Genomic DNA, 21,019 nt, shown 5'->3' on the forward strand with positions numbered 1-21,019 from the left:
TCTGTGTTTTTTCAGTGATCTTTGTTGAGCATGCAATTCTTTGGTAATGAGAAAAACATTTCATTCGTTCTGTTTTGTTTTTTTAAAAAGAGATGTGTTCCTAAATGCATGGTCACCAGGGAAGTGGTAAGGGTGGGTGTGGAGCCTGGGAAGGAGAAGGACAAGCAAGATCTCTTTGGAAAATGTCTATGAGCTGCAAGACCCAGCACTCCAGCCAATGCCCCCAGAAAAAATGGCCCCAAACCTCAATCTCCTCCTGGGGCAATGCTACGGACTGAACTTGTTTCCCAAATCCATATGTTGGAGCTCTGATGCCCAGTGTTATGGTATTTGGAGGTGGGGACTTTGGGAGGTGATTAGGTCATGAGGGTGGGGCCATTATGATGGGATCTGTGCCCTTATAAGAAGAGACACAAGAGAGATGATCTCTCTTCCCACCACGTGAGGATATAGCAAAAAAGGCATCTGTCTGCAAACCAGGAAGTGAGATCTCACCAGATACCAGATCTAGGACTTCCCAGCCTCGAGAACTGTGAGAAATAAATGTTTGTTGTTTAAGGCAGCCAGTTTATGGTATTCTGTCACAGCAGCCTGAGCTAAGACTGGTGGCAAAAGTGTGGAAGAAAGGAATGGAACAGGATGACTGCACCCCACCTACCAATAGGAGCTCACACAATCACAGCTCATCCATTCAATGTGCTTGTTGCCTACTGCATACCAGAAATTGGACTGACCTTGGCAAAACTGCCTGGGGGTCTTGTCTAAATGGAGATTCCTGGGTCCTCCCCACTCACTGAACTGGAAAGTATGGCGTCTGGGCCAATTTTCCAGGCCATTCTTATGCACACTAATGTTTAAAGACCAGCAGAGAGGTAACAACAGACAAAGAAACCAGTGATGGTGCAGGACCCATGAGCAAACTGAGCTCATCATACAAAAGAGAGGGTAATTTTTGTCTTGGGGGGCAGGAACAGCTTGCTGAGAACTGAGTCGATGCTGAGCTCAAATGCTTTGTGGACAGACAGACCAGGTTCTGCCATTTACTAACCAGGTGACTTTGTGCAAAGCAATAACCACCCATCTGAGCCCTGGTTTCCTGGACTGTAAGCTGGAGATTCTAAAACCCACCTGGAAGAATGCAAAGCCTCATGAAATTTCATAACACCTGCAATGGAGAGAAGATCCACAAAGTTTGTGGGGAAAGGGAGGGCATCGGACACACCCACATCCACACCGGAAACTGGGATACAACGGATACATGCCTTCAGAATTCTGAGGGAAGAGGATTTCCAACTGCAGAATAGAATTCTATACACAAATTACCAGTCAAAAGTGAGGGTAGGCTGGGTGTGGTCGCTCACACCTCTAATTCCAGCACTTTGGGAGGTCAAGGTGGGCATGAGGATAGCTTGAAGCTGGGAGTTCGAGGCTGCAGTGAGCTATATGATCATGCCACTGCACACCAGCCTAGGTGACAGAGGGAGACCCTGTCTCTAAAAAAAAAAAAAAAAAAGAAAGAAAAAAGAAAAGGTGAGGATATAATAAAGCCATTTTTATATAAGCACAGTGTCAAAAAAGTTTATCTCTGTCATATCTAGTCCTGCAAATCAAGTCACCCCACATTTTGGTGGCTTAAAAAAATGGACATTTATTATCTCATATTTTCCATGAGTGAGGAATTTGGGAGTAGCTTCTCTGGCAGTGGCTTAGCTGGGGGTTCTGGCCGGGGATTTCTCAGGAGGGAGCAACGAAGGGGTCAGCCAAAGCTGCAGGCTTGACTGAGGCTGGAGGATCCACCTCCAAGCTCGTTCGTGGGGCAGATGGCTGGAGGCTCCAGCTTCTCACCACATAGGACAGCTCACAGCATGGCAACTGGCTTCCCGCAGAAGGCGCGATTGAAGAGAGGAGAGGAGAAGACAGACAAGAGAGAGCAAGCCAGAGAGAGCCTCTAAGATAAAAGGCACAGAGTCTTTTATACCCTCATCTCTGCAGTGACATGCCATCACTCCCCTGCTATTCTATGTCTCACACAGACCAATCCTGGCAGTACGGGAGGGGCCATGCAGGGTGTGGACGCCAGGAGATACACCTGGAGGCTGGCTACCGCATACCCTTTCCCCGAAGCTCCTAGAGGTGACGCTCCACCAAAACATCACATCTGTGTCCTGCTCCGAGCCAGACGCAGAGCGAGATGGGGGGAAGAGACTAACATTGGAAAGCAGGAGAGAAAACCCTCGGGACAGTGACAAAGAGAAGTCCTAAGAGCTGTGCAGCAGAGCTCAAGGACAACTGGTCCCAGATTGAGTAGAGGGATAACGGGATCCAGGAAAGATGCCTTCAAGCCAAATGAAACCAACATCTTGAATAAATTTAGAGAAGATTTTTGACTCTGTCAGAATTTGGGGACAAATCATTTATAAGTACATAGAAAAGCAAGTCAAACAAAAAGGGGATTTTTTTAAAAAGAGGTAATCATTAACTCTAGGGAAAACAAAAGGCTCTGCAAGAAAAAAGAGGCCAGCAGAGAACAGTGCTTGGCTCAGCCTGAAATGCTATTTACACAGTTATAATAATGCAAACACTGACCACAGATTTGACAAGAAGGATGGTAACTGGATGGGCAGGCAAGGGAGCAGGGAAGCTCGTCCCGTGAGTTGTGAGTTGGGAATCTTTCCTAGTAGGAAGTCAATGGAATCCAAACCAGAAAAGTCAAAAAGTAGAAGTGCGAGTGTGCCATTTTTGAAACATAGCAGTCAATTAAGTAACGGAAGAAACAGCAAAAAGAATTGCAAGTGTTTGTCCCTAGGGAGTGTGCCAGAGATGGAGAAGGATGGGGCAGGATTCTGCTGTTTTTCATTAGACCCCGAATCCTGCTATTTGATTTTTTAGCCATGTACATACATAACTTCATAAAAATAAAATTAGATTTAAAATAAAAAGATTTTATTGGTCAAACATATCCTTCTACCAGCTTGTACTGGCGATCAGCGTGTATTTTACTAACTGGCCCTCAAATTATAGAGAATGATGTAATTCTAGAAGAAATTAACCAGGATGAGTAATTCAAGCCCATGAGGCAGAGGCTATCTACTCAGGACTACAGAGCTGCCCTCCTTCCCGCGCCACTAAAGAAATGCATGAAATGTTCATTAAGTCATGCACCACTAATTGGTTTTTGATGAACTGCCAGTTTTGTGGCAAGATACCAGAAACAGGGATAAAAGCAGTTTGAGACATGACAACCCTCTTTACAGCCTCTCTCCTGAATGGGATATAAGAGACCATGAAAACACATCGGATTTCTGAAAGGTCTACAGGGGCAGGGGCACATCCAATACGGTTTTGTCCTTACATGCTTTTGGAACACTGAGGCGGGGGCATCTGAGTTCCCTTGCCCTGAGAGGACACAGTCAGAAGTTTGATTGCAGGGCTTAGAAAACAATCTTTCTCCCTTTTTCTCCTATACATTCTTTTTGTTTATTGGATTGATGGATGGACAAAGGTGTACGCACCTCTGTAGGAGAATCATGTACAGATACACTCTTCAGAGTCATGATCATATCGTCAGCTGCCTGTTTTATGCTTTTGATTTATTCATATCAATCAGAAATGCACATCAAAGTGAGTACTGGCTATTTCTAAATAACCTAACAGCCTAACAGCTCTAACAAGTGCTCATCTTGGAAAACTAAATATGCATTCAATATTGCCGTTGCCAAATCATTTCTGGACCTCATCTTTGAACATTCACTTTGGAGCTGAAACCATAACATTTAGAATAGACTCAATGGTGCCAAATCTTCATTTTTGGGCAAATGGGGAGGGGAAAGATTTTTAGAATAAGTCATATTCTGGCGAGTTGTTTAAAATTTTTATATGCTGTGTATACATAGAACAGCGGTACAAAAAATTGTTTCAGTTCTGTTTAAATGGACTTATTATTGAAGGAGCACTAAAGTGAGTCCTCCTGCGGTGCCACGCCGTGAGGCCAAGCCTCATCTCCCCCGTCACCTGCTCTGTCGGGTCATGTTAGGATCCTACAATGTTCTTACCCACCTCTACTAAAAGCAAAGACATCTCCTTGAATCCAATTATTCAGAAGAGTTCAATGTTCTAGCAGGCTAGAAACAATGCCTAGGAATTGTCATGCTTCATAACCTCAAATAAAAGGGTCTTGCCAGGGAGAAAGATTGAGTGTCTGAAATGGCACAGAGAAATTAGTTTTTGGCAGCAGCCACAAGGACAATCTGTCAGATCTGGCTGCTGGAGAGTGAGGTGGGAGAGAGACAGGGAGGAGGAGGAGAAGGAGGAGAGGGAGGAGGAGGAGAGGGAGGAGGAGGAGAGGGAGGAGGAGGAGCTGCCCTTTGGGGCCCGCGGGAGCAAGAGGAGACACATGAATGACTTTGGGGGGGGAGGAGCCTCCCACTCCCCTCCGCAGTCCCGCCATCTGCTCTGGGGCCTCAGGCGGCAGCCGGACCAGCAAACAAAGCCAACAGGCCGGCTCCGCAACAAGGGAGAAGGAAGAAGCCACCACTGAACGTCCTCTTGCTTTTGGAACGTGGCCAGGTCCCATCACAAAGGCCTCACCTGGCTCAACAAAGCCCTCCTGGCCCTGAGACTGAAACCTGAGCCAATACCCACGGGTCCCCGTGGAGTCACCTCCTACGTCAAGGAAGGACAGTCCATCATTTCTGCCTTGCAGAAACTTTTGTAGCACTCAGTAAAAGCCTCATTTGAGCTTTAGCATGTAGCCCAAGAACAGGCACTAAACTCCCTGGGACGGCTTTTCAAGACCCCTTTCCAAATTTACTTGGCGATAACAATGGGCTCTAACTCCCTTGGCAGAATTTGCATCTGCCCCCAATGCCTCCTCACCTAGGCCTGCAGCAATCTCATCCCGCCCACGGTTGCAGGAAGCTGCAGCTGCCCCACTGCCAAGAAGGCCGCTCGATCTCAGACGGGGAGATTATCTTTGTCAGTGATGCCAGAGGAGGAAAAGCCACTATGGGAAGGGGAAATAGAAAAACATCAGAATCTGAGTTCCAAGGCACTGCCGTCATTCTGATTCTATCAGGGCTGCATGGCATCCCCAGGTTGGCGGGAGGTTAGGGAGGGGAGGAAAGACGAGAAAAGAAAGACCGTGGGATGGGCTTTGGGGCCCCACCTGCAAGGCCTGGTGCGGAGCTCTCCAAGCCACCTGGGTGGTGAGTTCTGTGCGCTCACCCCACCCTGGGGCCGGCAAAGGAACTGCAGCCTCTTTGGAAATAGGATTTAAATACATCAAGTGCAATTACTGGATTAACTCCTGGTGTCCGCTTCTTGGGGGACAAAAGCCCTTCAGCAGCAGCAATTCCTGACTCTGAGAGAGAGAGCTACAGGCTCTGTGATCAGAGATGAGACGCTGCTCAGACTGTCGCCCCACCCCTGCCAACTTCCGGCTGACATCTCCACTTGGAGATCCTCTCCCGTGGGTCTGTGCCTCCCCAAAACCTTGTGAAAATGTAAATATCCTATGTCCCATTAGAGAGCTATCATTTTGGCCACCAGCACAGGGAGGAAAGGACAAGGGGACTGTTCAGAGCAAGGAGGAGCTATCTTCGGAGAGAGGACAGGGTGGGGCTTCTCGCCAAGGTCCCCAGCTGCTGGTGACACCCAGGAACACGGACTCCAGGAGGGAATATGCCAATACAGTCGTTTGATAACTTTGACCACGATTAAATCTGGCTCCGACCTTCATTGCTCTAAAGACAGACAAAACCACCGAGACCCACTTACTGGTCCTGGTCCATCTGCAAAGTTGCTGCCCCTCTCACAAGTTATGAAATACCCATTCTGTAAGAGACAGTGCACGTGCACTCAGCATTTGCCCACCCTGAGATCCCACTAGGAGACGAGGGGAGTTTGCTACTCTGAGGGGCTTTTCCTCACGAGAGACAGAAAATGGTCCCACCTGCTAATGCAGCAGGAGCTCCCAACACCGCCCCCGCCCACACCGGCTGCACAAACTCTGCTCAATGCTCCCGCTGCCCAGGTGACAGGATTCCCAGGCTGATGGAGCTCAGTGTGAGTCCATAGTACCCCTGGAGGAGAAAAGAACCTGAGCCACTTGTGGACTGACCCAGGACAGTCTTGTCACCTTCCTGATCCAAAATTCCATGACCTCCAAAATGAGAAAGTTTATCTCTCAGTGGTTCTCAGCTGTAGCTCACATTAAAGTCAACCGGGGAGCTCAAAACATTATCTGGGCTTCAACCCAGGTCTTAAATTAAATCAGAATTACCAAGGATGGAGCCAGGGCATCCCCAGTTTTTAAAATCCCCCAGGTGATGCAAAGCCCTGAGGTAGGTGCTCTCGAAGGGCAGAGTCCGTTCTGCCGCTGTGGGTCTACAAATCCCTAGGGCAGCTCCCCTTCCCCCGGAGGAGGCCAGCCTGCAGAGCAGGGGCTCACACCGCTGGGGGGCTTCAGGCACTTTTTGTCACCTAGGTCAGTCTGGAAGGGGGAGAAAAAAGGGTCTTTGCAGGACTAGATGGTTGTCAGGGCCTCCGAGAACTTGGAAATGATCAGAACTTACCAACACAGACATCCTAAGGTTGGGAGAATAACTGCAGAGAAAGAGCTCAAAGCAACTGAGGCTCTTCACAGAGGGAAGGAATAGTCCCTCCCCCACTGCAGTCAGCTTCTAAGAGTGGTTTGAGGAAGGAAGGAAACTCATCAGGCGTTCATACCTGGGAGGGCAGAGCAGTTAAGCTTTGTCACAGGGTAGCTGCGCAGGCTTGGGCAGGGTACTTACCCTCTCTGTGCCTTGGTTGCTTCATTCACAAACAGGAGGCTAACAACGGTGTCAGTGCTTCACAGGGTACAGTGAGGATTCAATGAGTTAATACAAAGTATCTAGCACAGTGCCTGGCACACAGCAAACACACGGTAAGTGTTGAAAATGATTCCTGGGGAAGGTTTCCATGGCTAAATAAATTGGAAAACACTGTGTTAAAGATCAACAGGTGTCTCTACTGCATGACTTCTCCAATAACAGTATCAATAACGACAATGGCCATGGACCACACAGGTTGAGAGGATTAAATGAGATAATAGCTGAGTGAAACACTCTGTGCCCCCTGTGCGCAACAGATGCCCAATAAACATTATCTCCAGGTGTTATTAATAAGCATCATGGCTCTGCAAGGCGGTGGGTGGGTGGATGTGCAGCACTTCCCAGAGCTGTCTGTGCTCTTTCCCTAGAGAGCACCTTGCGGAAACAGTGCTCCAGGAAGCACACTCTGCAAAGAGCCACAGAAGGCGATGGTCTTGTGTTTCCCAACTCTGTTGTGGAGGCAGTCGGGCCAGGTGAGATCAGCAGGGATTTGGTGCTATTAGGAAGAACATACTGGTGCCAGAGAAGAGCTGGGACAGATGGGGAGCCAGGAGCTCCTCTCCTCCAGCTGTCACACTCCATGTGGGCGGGGTCCCTGTGGAAGGGACATGAGCCTGCGATTCAGAAGAGCTGATTTGACTCTTGACTTTGCCACTCCCTGACTGGGTGGCCACAGCCTCTCTGAGCCTAGTCCCTTTACTTGGATAATGATGGGATGTGAGCTATAAATTCAAAAATTTCTAAGGTCCCTTCTTGTTTCAGGATTCTATATCTATGTATATTTCTGCCAAAAAGGGGAAAGGAAGAGAAAAAGGAATATCATCTAGAACATGGTATCTTCTAGATCCTAGACTTATTTGGGGGTGGTTTCCAAAGAGGTGCTAATGTCTGCCCACCCACTTAGGCAATGTACTCCCTGTGGACCAAGGATGCCAACAGAGAACAGTGTGATGTGCCAAGCCAGACTGGCAGCTATCTAGGGGTAGGAGAGAGGGAAGGGAAGAAAGATCCTCACTTTAATTCCTCGTGTATTTGAAGAGACTATTTGAACCCACTATGCCAAATAGACAAATTTAAAAACAGAGATATGGTGGCTATATTCCATATTTTCCAAACTAAACATCAGGACTCACGACATCAGAAAGGCTTTTTTTGTGCCATCAGGTACAAGATGCGGTCTCGGAGATGGAATGTGGAGGCTGATGTTTCGATGCCGGAAAAACGCAGATGGTTTGTAGGGGACGAGGGACGGAACAGCTGGTAACAGGAGTGTCCCAGGAAGTCCTGGGTAGCATGATCACCACGCTGAGTGCCTTCTCTCCCTCTGTACATCTGACATTCTCCGCGACAGGAGTGCTGCCGCCTTCCCATCAGTAGCAATGGCAAACCTCATCCTTGGCATTCCCACGGAGACAGTAAAAACCACACTGGATGCTCGGATTGGCGTCTAATACTCCCAACTAGGTCCAACCTTCCTCTCAGGGCTCTCTCGCTTTCCTTGAGGCTTAATTGCAATACTTACTTCCACTAAATTGATTGCAGAGTAACAATTTTCCCCATTTAATTTATTAAGCTGCTAAGAGACATAATAACCTACTTGGGAGTTCAATGTCTTCCCAGCAGAGCTCCTACACATGAACTTCTCACAGAGTGAATGAGCAGCACCTCCATGTTAGGGGCTGAGCACTGGCCTTTGTCCTGCTCCTGTTCTTAATTTCCTGCCATCTATTGTCTGTCTGATAAGTGCTGAAAGAGGGAAGGGTGTTATTTAATTGCTTTAAAGATACCAAACAAGCCAGTGGGGAGGTTATCTCCTCCCCAACCCCTCTATTTTTCTGGCTCAAGGTTTTGTTACTTAGTTACTAACCAAGCTTCAGAGGAAGGAGATCACAGCTCAGCCTTCATTCAGCCCATGGAGGGGAAAGTCAAAAGAGTAGCCATAAAGAGTCAAAAACAGGGAATAGGAACTTCAGGGTGGCCACCACGTGCAGGGGGCAGCAAAGTCAGACAGCTCTTTGGAGGCTTTCAAAGATGCAGGAGGGGAGGCATACATTATCTGGGCAAAATCAACAATTGTTCTAGATTACACATTTCTGCTGTCAAGGTCAATGTTGTTCAGATCCCGTTCAGCCAGCTGCAGTAGAGACAGGTGTGCCTAACATGGATGGGGCCAGTGCTTTTTCCAGGCTGGGCCTGCCCAATCCGATGGGGAGGGAACGACTTCACAAGGAAATGCATCTGGCGGGGAGTTCACTGTATTTGGTCATCTAAGTTGAAGAGCATCCAAAGAGGCACCAACTAATCACTGAAGTTGCCTGGAAGGGAGACGGTTATTCAGCTGGTCCTCTAGGAACAGTCTGTTTTCGCTAGTACTCATGCTGAAACCAAAACCCAAACCAAAAACCCGTGCACTACTCCAGTGGGGTCACCTATGGGGAAGCGGAGGCATTGAGAGCCAGTGGCTCATTTTCTGTATGGGTTATTTTTTAAAATGATACACGAATTTGGCATCAACAGTTGGAGAAATTTTAAAGGATAACATGGTACCAGGGAAAGGAATTTGAGGGCAGAGTAGGCATCTCCTGACTCTTACCTTTCCCCCTCCTTTCCTGGAAACTGGTAGAGTCATTGGTTTTAAACTAGAGGTGGCAACAGGTATTGTAGCAACTGTAGGTGGCCAGAGGACACAGAGTTCCCCTGAGCACAATTCCACGACAGACACCCTCCTGGTACTACTACTATCTCTCTGCATCTCCCTCTGCCCAACAATGGTGAGCAGGGACATCCCTCTCTTCTAGGGAGCTACCCACCCCCGACCCCTACTCTTCGTGCATGAGTCTAAAGGGAAGTCAGCTCTCTGGTTGCTGGGACTTGATGCCATCAATCAGCAGCTCGATTTCCATCTCGCCCCTCAGTTGCAGGACGTGGGATTCATGCTCTGTCATGACCAAGCTCTCCCAAACAGATGGAAACTCCTAACTTCCATCCCAACAGTGGGTACCACACGACGCAGTTTGGCCCGGATAGAAGACAGCAACTCGCTGCTACTGCACCTGGCGGTTCCTTTCCCAAGTCACCCACCCATCTCTAGGGCCCACCCCACCTGCTAAACAGCTTCTGCACTTGGACTTTTCACTGGTGAATTGGAAACAGATAATAGGGTGGACAGACCAAGGCAGCTCAGCCCACAGGGAAAGCTAGTTGGGGGTTTGCTCTCTGCTTTCCCATCCTCTAAAACTGTAGGGTGGAGTGTGCGTGTTTGTGTGTGTGTGTTTGTGTGTATACTTGGAGGCAGGTAGGAAAGGGAGGCTGCAGGGTTGATTATGACTTATTAAACTATTGGAACAGAGGCTGAATCATCACAGTCAAAAAATAAATAGCTGCAAATGGATGCAACATAACTCCCACTTCTTCCCTGCTCCCTCGCAGCACGGAGGAGGAGGGCGGTGCGGGTCAGCCCGGCAGGTGCTGACTGATGTGCTTACAGCAAGGGGACTGGCTGTATGGCTGCTGCGCCTTCAAGCTGTGGCACGCTGGGACAGTTGGGGACAACCGGGAACAGTCGATCCCCGCTGAGCCTCTGATGGCTCTTTGAACTGAATCTTGGAATCCAGGTGCGGGCTCACACACCACGCAGGCGTCGGCAACTGCATGGAGAAGTGCTGTCCCCACGAACCCTTTTCCTCCCCGACCCTTTCCTTCCCTGGCCCTGAGCCTGGGGCTGGCCCAGGGTAAACACAGCTTTGCAAACTTCTCAGGCTAAGAAAATCGCGGAGGTCCCAGAGAAAGTCTGGGTCACCCCAGCCGCCCCTCCAGCTGCCTGGAATATGCTGGGTGAAACGAAATCGGTCCTGTGAAATCCGAGGGAAAGCAGCGCGTGTCCTCGCCATGCGAATTGGGGCCACCGAAATCGCTGAAACTTTCACGCCCCCGCATGCGGGTCCCCACTGTCCTCCCACGGGGGCCTGCGAGCTCCGCCGGTAGCCACCCGCAGGATTCTCTACCGGTCTCACCCCGGTCCTCCTACAGGACCCGGAGGGCGGAGCGAAGCTGAGGTGACGTAACGGGAGCGGGGCGTGGGGAAATGTGCCGAGGGGCCCGGGCCGGCTGGGCCAGTCCAAGCGGCGCAGCCACCTGCGCGCGCACGCGTTCGCAAGGCCACCCGCGCCCAGAGCCCCGTTTGGCCGCTCGGCGCCGGCGCCGGGGCTCTGCGGGCGAGGGGCTGGCAGGAGCCGGCAAAAGGGGGCTGAGAAGCCGGGAGCCCCGAGCGCCAGGCGACGGCCAAGCTGCTGCGCGCCCGAGTGCCCAGCTGGGTCAGGGACAGCCGCTGGGTGCCGGGGAGCCGAGCTCGCAGATTGCAGTGGAAAAGCTAAGGTGAGGGGTGTGTGTGTGTGTGTGTGTGTGTGTCACCGAGAGTGACAGAGATGATAGATGGAGGGAGCGAGAAGCGCACTTGGGCACCTGTGTGCATCTGCGCCGATGGTGGTGCGCCCACCGGTGTGCCCAGTGTCGTTCCCGGCGCACGCTGCCCAGCTCTTGTGCCTTTTAGCGGGTGACGGTAGTAGGAATGGATGACAGCTGATGTCCCAGCATGAGTGGGGGGCTGTGGATAGCGTGTGCTGGAACGGACGTGTCCGCACAGCCTCATGCCGTGTGCGTGGCGTGTGCCTTTAAACCGAGTGTCCAGGTGGTAGCTGCGACGGGGACAACTTCTCTCCCAGCTGCCTGCAAAAGAGACCCGGCGCGAGGACAGCGAGGCCGGCGGGGGGATGTGGTAGGTGCCTCCGGGCGCCTTCGGGAGCGCACCCGGAGACGCGAGCCTGCCAGGGGCAGGCGGCTGGGGAGGCGCGGAGGAAAGAGGGGCTTCTCTCGCGTTCTTCCTCGCCGGGCCGGGCAGACGGACCTCGAGCGCTGGAGGGCCCTCCTCCCTAACCCGCCGCCCCGGGGCAGAGAGGACAGTTTGTCTAGGTTTGGAGAGACCCAAACGCTGAATAGCCCGTGCCCAGGAGCCGCCAGCCAAGTCCCTAAGTGACTGTCGTCCGTTCCTGGCTGTCCCTGGCGCCTCAGCCCCGCTCTGCGTTTAGAGACTGAGCGTGCTGGCGCTGCGTCTTCACTCTCCCCTCTTCCTCTTGGACGTGGCATGGAATCCTTTGGGAAACCCTCGCTCTGAGGACCGGCAAGTTGGCTGGCGGAGACTTTCTTTCTGCGCCAGCGGGGAGCATCGACTCCGCGGTCCTGAGACTCGTCCCCGCTCTCCCCCCATCCCCTTCGGCCGGCGCCACCGGGGCTTCTCCCAGACGCTCCGGCGGCGCTGGGGTGGCCCACAGGAGCCCTTTGTCACCCTGCCAGAGGGGGCTCACCTCCAGCCGCCCGGAGACTAAGCAGGGTTCCCGGTTCCGCAGGCCTCGAGGGAGGCAGGGGTGGGAACTGAATGGGGGAAAGATGCTGGGGAGACGGGAGAAACCGGAGCCGAGCAGGCTGTAGGACCAACCCTGATGCCCCGTCCCCATCCCAACTCGGCAATCCACAGTCCCTCCGGGAAGGGGAGAGGGTGCTGAGACCCTTCTCGCCCTCCTCTCCAACAGAGCCTGCACTCCTCCGGGAGGAAATCAACCACCAGCCATTTCCAGTCTCTAACAATTCTTGGGCTGGAAAGATAAAGAATGCAGAAAATCAGAACTTCCTTGTACATTTAATTTAACCACAATTGAACAAGTATTGACTGCCTGGCATTGGAATCCGCTATCTCTGGGACAAAAATGAAGCAGAAGTCACTTAGAGACCTTAAGCAGCTGACTTCTTGGTTAAATAAAACTCCCCACGATTTAAGGTCATTTCTTCCTTGGAGGAGCCTTCGCCCTCTGGACTGGCTCCCAGCCCTCCACCTCCTCCCTCCCCGGCCCTACCAAGGCTCTGACTCTGCCTCCTGCCGTGGACTCCCAAGCAGTTCCATCCTGGCCAGTGAGACTCCAGCGGAAATGGCAGAGTTAGGGCTGGAGAGAACAGTCACCCTTCCCAGCCCCCTGCACCATTCTCATCTCTAGAGCTCTAGACAGGGCTTCTGCAGCCCAGGGCGCCTCAGTCTTCCCCAGATACGGGAGTGTGACTATTCGCGTTACATGAATGGGGCCTAGAAATCCCATCCATGGGATTTCCCTATCAATCAATCCCCAGAAATGATTACTGGCCACTCCAATTCAGGCAGCTTGAATAGGATCCTGGATGTGTAGGATTAAAGTAACTGACAAGATGGTTAGAGATGACAGTGGAAACAATCCAAGTTAATCCAGGAATAGACTAAAAATGGTTTCTTTACAGCTTCTGTTTTTAATAAGCTGCCAGTTTACGCTTTTTTTATCCTTTGTGGACATGAAATTCCGGGCCCCCCAAATACTTCAAGAAATGGTCAGCCACACAGCCTGGACCTCACTTTACAGGCAGTTGTGTGGTGGGGACATTAGCGCAGAAAGGAAAAGCCAAGTGCCCGGCAGGGCAGAGTGCATGAGCGGCAAACGTGGGCGAGGAACGTGGGCACGGATCCTCCAGTGCTTGCTGCTGGCTAAGTCTCCTGTAACTTACCTGCAGTCTCTCTAAGCACTAAGGAGTAACCTTTCATCCCAGGAACCAGGAAAAGGACGCTGCTCAGGGGAAATGTGTCAGCCAAGTGAATTATTCCCACTCTGCTGAACACACAACCCCTTGGCCATCCCCCCTCTTTCTGGACTGACATCTTTTCCTGTCCTCCTGCCTCACTCTTCATATACCCAAGACCCAGCTTAAAAATTGTTCCCTTGAAGTCTCCCCTGAACCCCCCAGGAAAGGTGGCCATTCTTAAGTCCTTTGTTCATGTCTCTGTGCAGTTTGCACCACAAACGAGTTGGCTTCCATGCCTGTCTCCCTCCTAAATTCTTACCTCCTACAGGGCACAGCCCTGTCTCAGTCCATTCCTGGATCCCTGCTGCCCAGCACAAAGAAACCTCCCTGCCCCGTGATGTTTTTTTTGAATGGCTGTAGAGAAATCACTTAATTATGTAGTGAGCTATTGTTTCAGATCTTAAGCCAAGCCAATAGTGTTAAAATTATTTTCTCAGCGTGGAGGTAACACAGGAGTTGGTTGCTTCAAACCAAAGCCCAGTTATCACCTGCTGGGTTTCCAGGCCACTTAGCGGCAGAAGACTTAGGGCCAGGCAGCCTGCGTTCACATCCCCGCCACACCAGTTGTGCACAAGGGAACGGGAGTGAGTTCCTTGAACTCTCCAAGCCTCAGTTTCTACATCTTTAAAATGGGGATCATCATCCCCACCTCATAGGATGGTTGAGAAGACCGGAGGGAAGAGTGGATGTGAATGAACTCTATCAGCGCTGGGAACCCTCTGTTCACGTCTATGAATGAACTTGTTTCTCACACCTGGTTCCTGGTTTTATCCTTAATTAGGGAATGGCAGGCATATTCTCTGAGGTGTTAGAAGCACAAGGGAGCAGCATCCCATTCAGCGACTCTGGGAAAGGGGTCTCCTTGGTGTGACAAGGTTGAGCATTGGATATTGGAAAACAAAAATGGAAGAAACAAAAACACACTAAAGCATACATTTTGAAAATGAAAGCAAGCCATTCTTTTATTTTTAATATTGAAGACTATACACCGGTTCACTACGTAGGTAGATTTCAATAAATTGGAGATAATGAGATGATAGAGGAAAAATGGGGGCAAAATAATACTTATGAGGTTCCACTTATGAGCCCAACACAATGCTAGGTGTTTCTGCATACCTTCCATCATTAGACCATAGTGACACCTCCATTTTAACAAATGACGGTCAGAGCCATTAAGGACTGGCACATGGTCACATGGGCTCAGCAGTGGAGGCTGCGTTTGTTCTACTTCTGAAGTCTGGGGGTTTTCCACTATGGGGTTTCCAGAATGGAAAGATTCCAAGGCGGTCAGCAAGTCAGCACGGATTTTCTCACAGGGAAGAGACCAGGAATACCAGTGTCAGACCCCTCTCAGGTCAAGGGCAGAACTTCCCCAAGCTCTACCTTTTTTACAGTTGGGATCAGTCACTTCTTAGAAGTCAAAGTATGTTTTTTTTTTTTCCTTTGATGCCACAGTCATCCCCTTCATGTGCATCACCAAAGATGATGTCTTAACCCCAAACCCTTCCTCACTATTGGAAAAGTAACTCAAAAAGTCTGCACACTGGTAAGGATCTTTAGAGCTTAATGTCGATGTGGAAAACGTAACCCATTTTTCAATTTAAGAGCATGTCTGAGAGGGTAAAACAGAAATGTGGAAAGGTGGTGAGAGCCTTGGTAGCCTGTGACTGATGGGCCAATCTTCCTTTTTTCCTTCCAGATGTCACAGTGGATCCTTGGCCTCCAGGGCCCATTAAAATGAGAGTAAGATCTCTGGGCTGGCTGGAACTAGCCTAAGACTGAAAAGCAGCCATGGATATGGCCGATGAGCTACTCAATGGGAGCCACGCATGGCTGTCCCCTCCACTGGACTTCAATGGCTCGGTGGTGGCAGCCAACAGTTCAAACCAGACAGAGCCGTACTATGACCTGACAAGCAACGCGGTCCTCACCTTCATATATTTTGTGGTCTGCATCATTGGGTTGTGTGGCAACACGCTTGTCATTTACGTCATCCTCCGCTATGCCAAGATGAAGACCATCACCAACATTTACATCCTCAACCTGGCCATTGCAGATGAGCTCTTTATGCTGGGTCTGCCCTTCTTGGCTATGCAGGTGGCTCTGGTCCACTGGCCCTTTGGCAAGGCCATCTGCCGGGTGGTCATGACTGTGGATGGCATCAATCAGTTCACCAGCATCTTCTGCTTGACGGTCATGAGCATCGACCGGTACCTGGCAGTGGTTCACCCCATCAAGTCAGCCAAGTGGAGGAGACCCCGGACAGCCAAGATGGTCAACGTGGCTGTGTGGGGGGTCTCTCTGCTAGTCATCTTGCCCATCATGATATATGCCGGGCTTCGGAGCAACCAGTGGGGGAGAAGCAGCTGCACCATCAACTGGCCAGGTGAATCTGGGGCATGGTACACAGGGTTCATTATCTATGCTTTCATCTTGGGGTTCCTGGTACCCCTCACCATCATCTGTCTTTGCTACCTGTTCATCATCATCAAGGTGAAGTCCTCTGGAATCCGAGTGGGTTCCTCCAAGAGGAAAAAGTCTGAGAAGAAGGTCACCCGAATGGTGTCCATCGTGGTGGCTGTCTTCATTTTCTGCTGGCTCCCCTTCTACATATTCAACGTGTCCTCCGTCTCCGTGGCCATCAGTCCCACCCCAGCCCTCAAAGGCATGTTTGACTTTGTGGTGGTCCTCACCTATGCTAACAGCTGTGCCAACCCTATCCTGTACGCCTTCTTGTCTGACAACTTCAAGAAGAGCTTCCAGAATGTCCTCTGCTTGGTCAAGGTGAGCGGCACAGAGGATGGGGAACGGAGTGACAGCAAGCAGGACAAATCCCGGCTGAATGAGACCACGGAGACCCAGAGGACCCTCCTCAATGGAGACCTCCAGACCAGCATCTGAACTGCCTGGGGAGAAACAAGAGCCCAGCCAAGTTCTGCGCACTGGCCGCGGCTCCCCCTCCAGACCCCACGGCACCCCCTTCCTTCCTCCCGCCTGTCACACCTGGCTTCTAGAATAGGGATTGCTCAGCATGAGTCCCATGCAGAGAACTGTGTTTGAGGCGGCTTGCCTGATTGAGTGACAATGTGTTAAACTGTTTACCACCCCCTTAAAGTGAACATTTAAATGCAGGAAGACAATTCCAAGTCTGGAGAAGAGGAGGCCATGCCTGGGTGTGATCTTTAAAAACGCTGATGCTCAACAGAAATAGGAAAAATATTTCTGTGTGTTTGTGTGTTTAAAACCCAATGTGTAATCTTGTGTTCTTATATTTATACCTGTATATTCCTATTTAGTCTCTGTATAGCCATTGCCTACGTTCCTGTGTTCACGTACACACATAGCAAATTCAAATGTGCATAGTATAGGTGGATGTGTACCATAATATAGGACCCACAGAAATGGACTGGCCACGAAGTCAATGAAGTTTAAGCTCCAGGGATTTCTCTTGCATGAGCCTTTCCAAGGCCCAGGAGGAACCTGGGCAGTATGTTCACATGGTCATATGTTTTTGTAAAAAATTGTAAAAGTAAGACATGTTTGTATTCTTTTTCTTAAAGAGGGCCCCCAAAACTGTAGAAGCTTCTAGCCTCACAAAACTTGCGTCTGCCCCTGGGTATTTGCATCATTAATTTCAGGCAATTTAGGTCAAAGTAAGAAGGGAAAGGGAGAAGCTATTTGAAAAACCAGAACATAAATTCATGTGTTTCCACTTCTCAGATAGAATCAAAGAATTATTCAATTTGCCCAAAAGGACTTAAGTGGTTTTGGTCATTGATCACTGTATTTATCAAGAGAAAGCCAGCTTTGTTATAAAATTGCATTGTTTCCTTCTCAAATTGCTTTAGTTTTTCTTAGGGGTTCACAGGGGAGAAATCACTAACATGAAAGGCCAAAATGGATTATGATTCTTGTGGGGAAACAATGCTATTCTCCCCACTATGAAAATAAATGAATAAGTGTGAAGCAAAATTACACCTTTATGAGAAACCATGAAATTGTTACTGTTTTGTTTTTTTTTTAATGCCAGACATAGCTTCCTAATGAAAGAAAGAGGAAATGTAATTCAACAATTCCTCAAAGGGGCTTTTTGAGGATTTTATACAAAGCTGGACATTAAGAAGATCAGCATGTGTCCTGAAGACCCGAGCACAGTGTTCACAAACATAAGCCCGTGCACGAGACAGTGAATGTGTGGCATGCAGGGGTGCAGTGTGAGTGTTGGAGGGAGCGCCATCCTTCACAGGGATTGCTGTGTCACCATCCTCGCCGACTGTATACAGACTGAGTGTCATATCTTTAACGCCACAGACTCAGGGCTATCCCTCAAGGACTGCTGTAGATAGGCACCTTACATCATAAAGTAGCATTTTTTGTCCTCAAAACTGTCATGTACAAGCAATAAGAAAAGAGACAATGTTCATTTCATTGATTGATCACAGTTTCCAGAATTATGAAGACATATATACTCGGGTGTTTGCAAGGATGCCATCGTCTCTGGGTTGTATATGAAAGCATCACTGTTAGCGTCTCACATATAGATTTTACCATATTTAAAAATAAGCTTCCTCTTCTGGCTCCCTAAGCAGGGGCCGTGTGACAGTCGGAATGACTAAGTGCTCCACCTGTGGCTATCATTGTAAATGCGGTGCCTTTATTCTACAGAATTCACACCACGTCATTCTCAGAAGTATTTACTGTGGCTTAGAAAAATATGTTCAGTAAGATGTAAGATACTCCCCTGTCTTTCTTCGGGATGCCAGGTGGTCTCCCTGCTAACTCCCAGCCCTTCTTTTTCTCTCCCTCCCTCACACACTCACACATTCTCTCTGTCCTTTTAAAGGTTAAAATAAACTTTTTTAACTTTTATATCTTAAAAAAAAGATTTAGAATAGGATAAACAAATCCATGCAAAAATAAAAAGAGGTACAAATTATAAAACAAGACTGTAGGAAAAGTTGTTGCAAAAAAAATGCATGCAGTAAACCCCCACAGCACTACTAAAGGCAAGGTCAGCTACGAGGTCAGCTCGGGGCTTCCCCGCAGCCACATCTATTGGAGTATGGCCTCTTTTTAAAAAAATAAAATAAAATAAAAACAAGGAAAGGTTCAGAAGGAAATACTTTAGACACTACGATTACTCTGATATGAGATATTCCAGAGTCTTTGAGTAAATGCTGATATTTACTTAGGGAAATGATTCTAAGGGACTAAGAACTGGTAGGAATAATTTCAAGGCAGGTAAGACTAATTCCATAGTACCCATGCCCCTGTGACCAGAGAAACTGCCTCCAAAGGGGCTGGGTTCCAAAGCAGCCATCTACAACCACAGAAGAAAATGCATACCCAGGGGGTGGGTACTCATTGGCTGGAAAATCATTCTAAGCCTAAAAGACCAGGCCTTTAAAACTGATGTTATAATTCCATCCAAATAAGCAGTTAGCTTTCTACCATATGGAAAGGTATTCTCCACTTTTTGAAATATCTATTTCAAGGATGATGCGCTCTGGTTGTTTTCTTTGATCTAAAAAAAAGGGAATGAACATTTGAATTTAAAGGTTAATGCAATTTTAATTCAAAAATTTAATCTTAGCCTCTACTCAACATTTCATGATGAAGATAAATCTGCTGGAAGGGAATAAACAGTAAGGCACCCATTGATTTGAGGACATCTGATCATTTGGGTTATGCAAGCTACTGCCGACCTTAGTTAGCAGGGGTAGCTCAGAACTGATTAAGCCTAAGTGCACTTCGTGAGAATGGTCTTGGGAAAAATGATATGACGTTGTAGCCGGTGTTGAATGATGTTGGCTTGTGTTTCAGTAATACAGACGGTCGGGTAACATGGGACATGGAGATGAAATTTCGGTGGTGTTCATGTCATACCTTGGAGCAGTCTGGAAGACAGAAGGACACTGGACGGTGACAGGGCATGTGGAAAGGAAAACGTGAGCTGCTGGACAAGGCTTCCAGAGCTGGTAGTGAACTGGAGTCTATTTGCTTACACAAATGTAACCTCTCCGTGACAGGATGCAAGTGTTGCCTGCTGAAGCTTGCAGGCCCAGCTGCCCGAGATCAGGAGCATCACGCTGGAAAAGTGTATAGTCTGATCACGAGGATAGGAGGGAGTAAAGGGCTGTCAAGATACATGTTCCTAATCAGCTCCAAATGTGACTATTCAAGGAAGACAGTGAGTACAGGCGAAGGCAGGCATGAACTTTGGCCTGGCTAAAGAAAGGTGGCAAGAGAATCATCGAAAGTTTCCCTAGGTGGTCAGGAAGGTCTGATTAGTGTTTCCGAACGTGCCATCCTAAGAATCACAAGAGCTGCCAGGCCAAGCAGGTGCGCTTGTAAGTAATGACTTATAATCAATCACTTGTCTCATCTACATTTTTTGCCAGATTCAAAAACACCGAATTTCCCCATCAAATGCTCTATCAGAGCAAATCTTTACCTAAGTGCTTGTTTTGCTTCTAATATCTGAATTTCTGGCAACACTCCCATAGGCAGATTCTCTAATTTTTTTCCAGCAGCTCATCTAGAAAGCAGGCTCTGGGGACTGTATTCTACTTATAGCTCCAAAGCTTTTATAGCCGTTGCTACCCTATTTGGGGGGACGTTAGGGTTGAGAATGACATCTCAGGGACAAGATTTCACACCTCTCACACCCCCCAACTCGCTCTCAAGGATGACCCACCCCTTCCCTCAACTCAGCAGTGACTGAACACGGGTGGATGATCTAGTTTTCCCCTTTAGCTGTCCAGGTTGTGTGTATTTGGACTATGCTTAAAAACAGAGCTAAATATTAACCAAGACTTAACCAAGCAGACTATAAAGCCGTATTGATTCTCCTAAGATTAAAAGTGAGCATGATATCATTAAAATGAAATGCTGTGGTTTGATCGCCCAGCTCAGGGAGCACCCGCCTCCTGCTGGACAAAGCTTTCAGGCACCACAGAGCTGAAGACACAGACTGGGCTTCAGGTGGGTGGGGAGGGAGTTTCACTTTTCATCTCTGTCTCTCCTGGCGTTATCAAAGGGACAGGCCAGCGGGAGGAAAGGACACCTCTTGGTGTGGATACCAGTGTCCGGTGGGGAGAGGTGGCTCATTTCCGTTTCTGAGCCTGTTAGGGTGGGAAGCAGGAAAGGAATGTGCCAGCTGCAGATAAAATCGCCCTGTCCTCCAGAGAAGCCTGCTAAGGATTGTGATGCAAGGCCCGCCTACAAAGGAGTCAGAAGCGGCTCCCACGGCCTCGTCCACTCCAATTACTCAGCCACAGGGGCCTCCAGGTGCTTAAGGCATAGAGAAGGCCCCTTTGCAGTGAGAGTCACTGAAGAGAGAAAGGGGGCCCAGGGGCGAACCCAGCCCTAGGGGCTGCTGGAGTCCACCAGATAAGACTGTTTTAGCCCTGGGCACAGAGGGAGACACAGTTATCCTGCGTCCTTACAAAGAATAGATTACAAAGTCCAGTACAGGGACCTTGAAGGAAAAT

The 21,019-nt window shown here is 49.2% G+C and overlaps 2 protein-coding genes across 3 annotated transcripts in view; one reads left to right on the forward strand and one right to left on the reverse strand.

The window, feature by feature from the left end:
- The window catches only part of SLC39A11 (solute carrier family 39 member 11), a 356,160-nt gene that overhangs the window by 321,896 nt on the left and 13,245 nt on the right, over positions 1 to 21,019 (reverse strand). The gene's annotated exons all lie outside the window — the stretch shown is intronic.
- SSTR2 (somatostatin receptor 2) lies at positions 11,008 to 17,061 on the forward strand. The gene is made up of 2 exons (XM_045525207.1): positions 11,008 to 11,246; positions 15,226 to 17,061. Exon 2 carries the CDS (start codon positions 15,318 to 15,320, stop codon positions 16,425 to 16,427), a length of 1,110 nt encoding a protein of 369 aa, XP_045381163.1. The 5' UTR covers positions 11,008 to 11,246; positions 15,226 to 15,317; the 3' UTR covers positions 16,428 to 17,061.

Source organism: Lemur catta, chromosome 15 (genome assembly GCF_020740605.2).
Source record: "Lemur catta isolate mLemCat1 chromosome 15, mLemCat1.pri, whole genome shotgun sequence".
Taxonomy (NCBI): Eukaryota; Metazoa; Chordata; class Mammalia; order Primates; family Lemuridae; genus Lemur; species Lemur catta.

Excerpts from the sequence above, each read along its gene's own strand:
- SSTR2 (XM_045525207.1), top strand. The coding sequence starts at position 15,318 with ATGGATATGGCCGATGAGCTACTCAATGGGAGCCACGCATGGCTGTCC.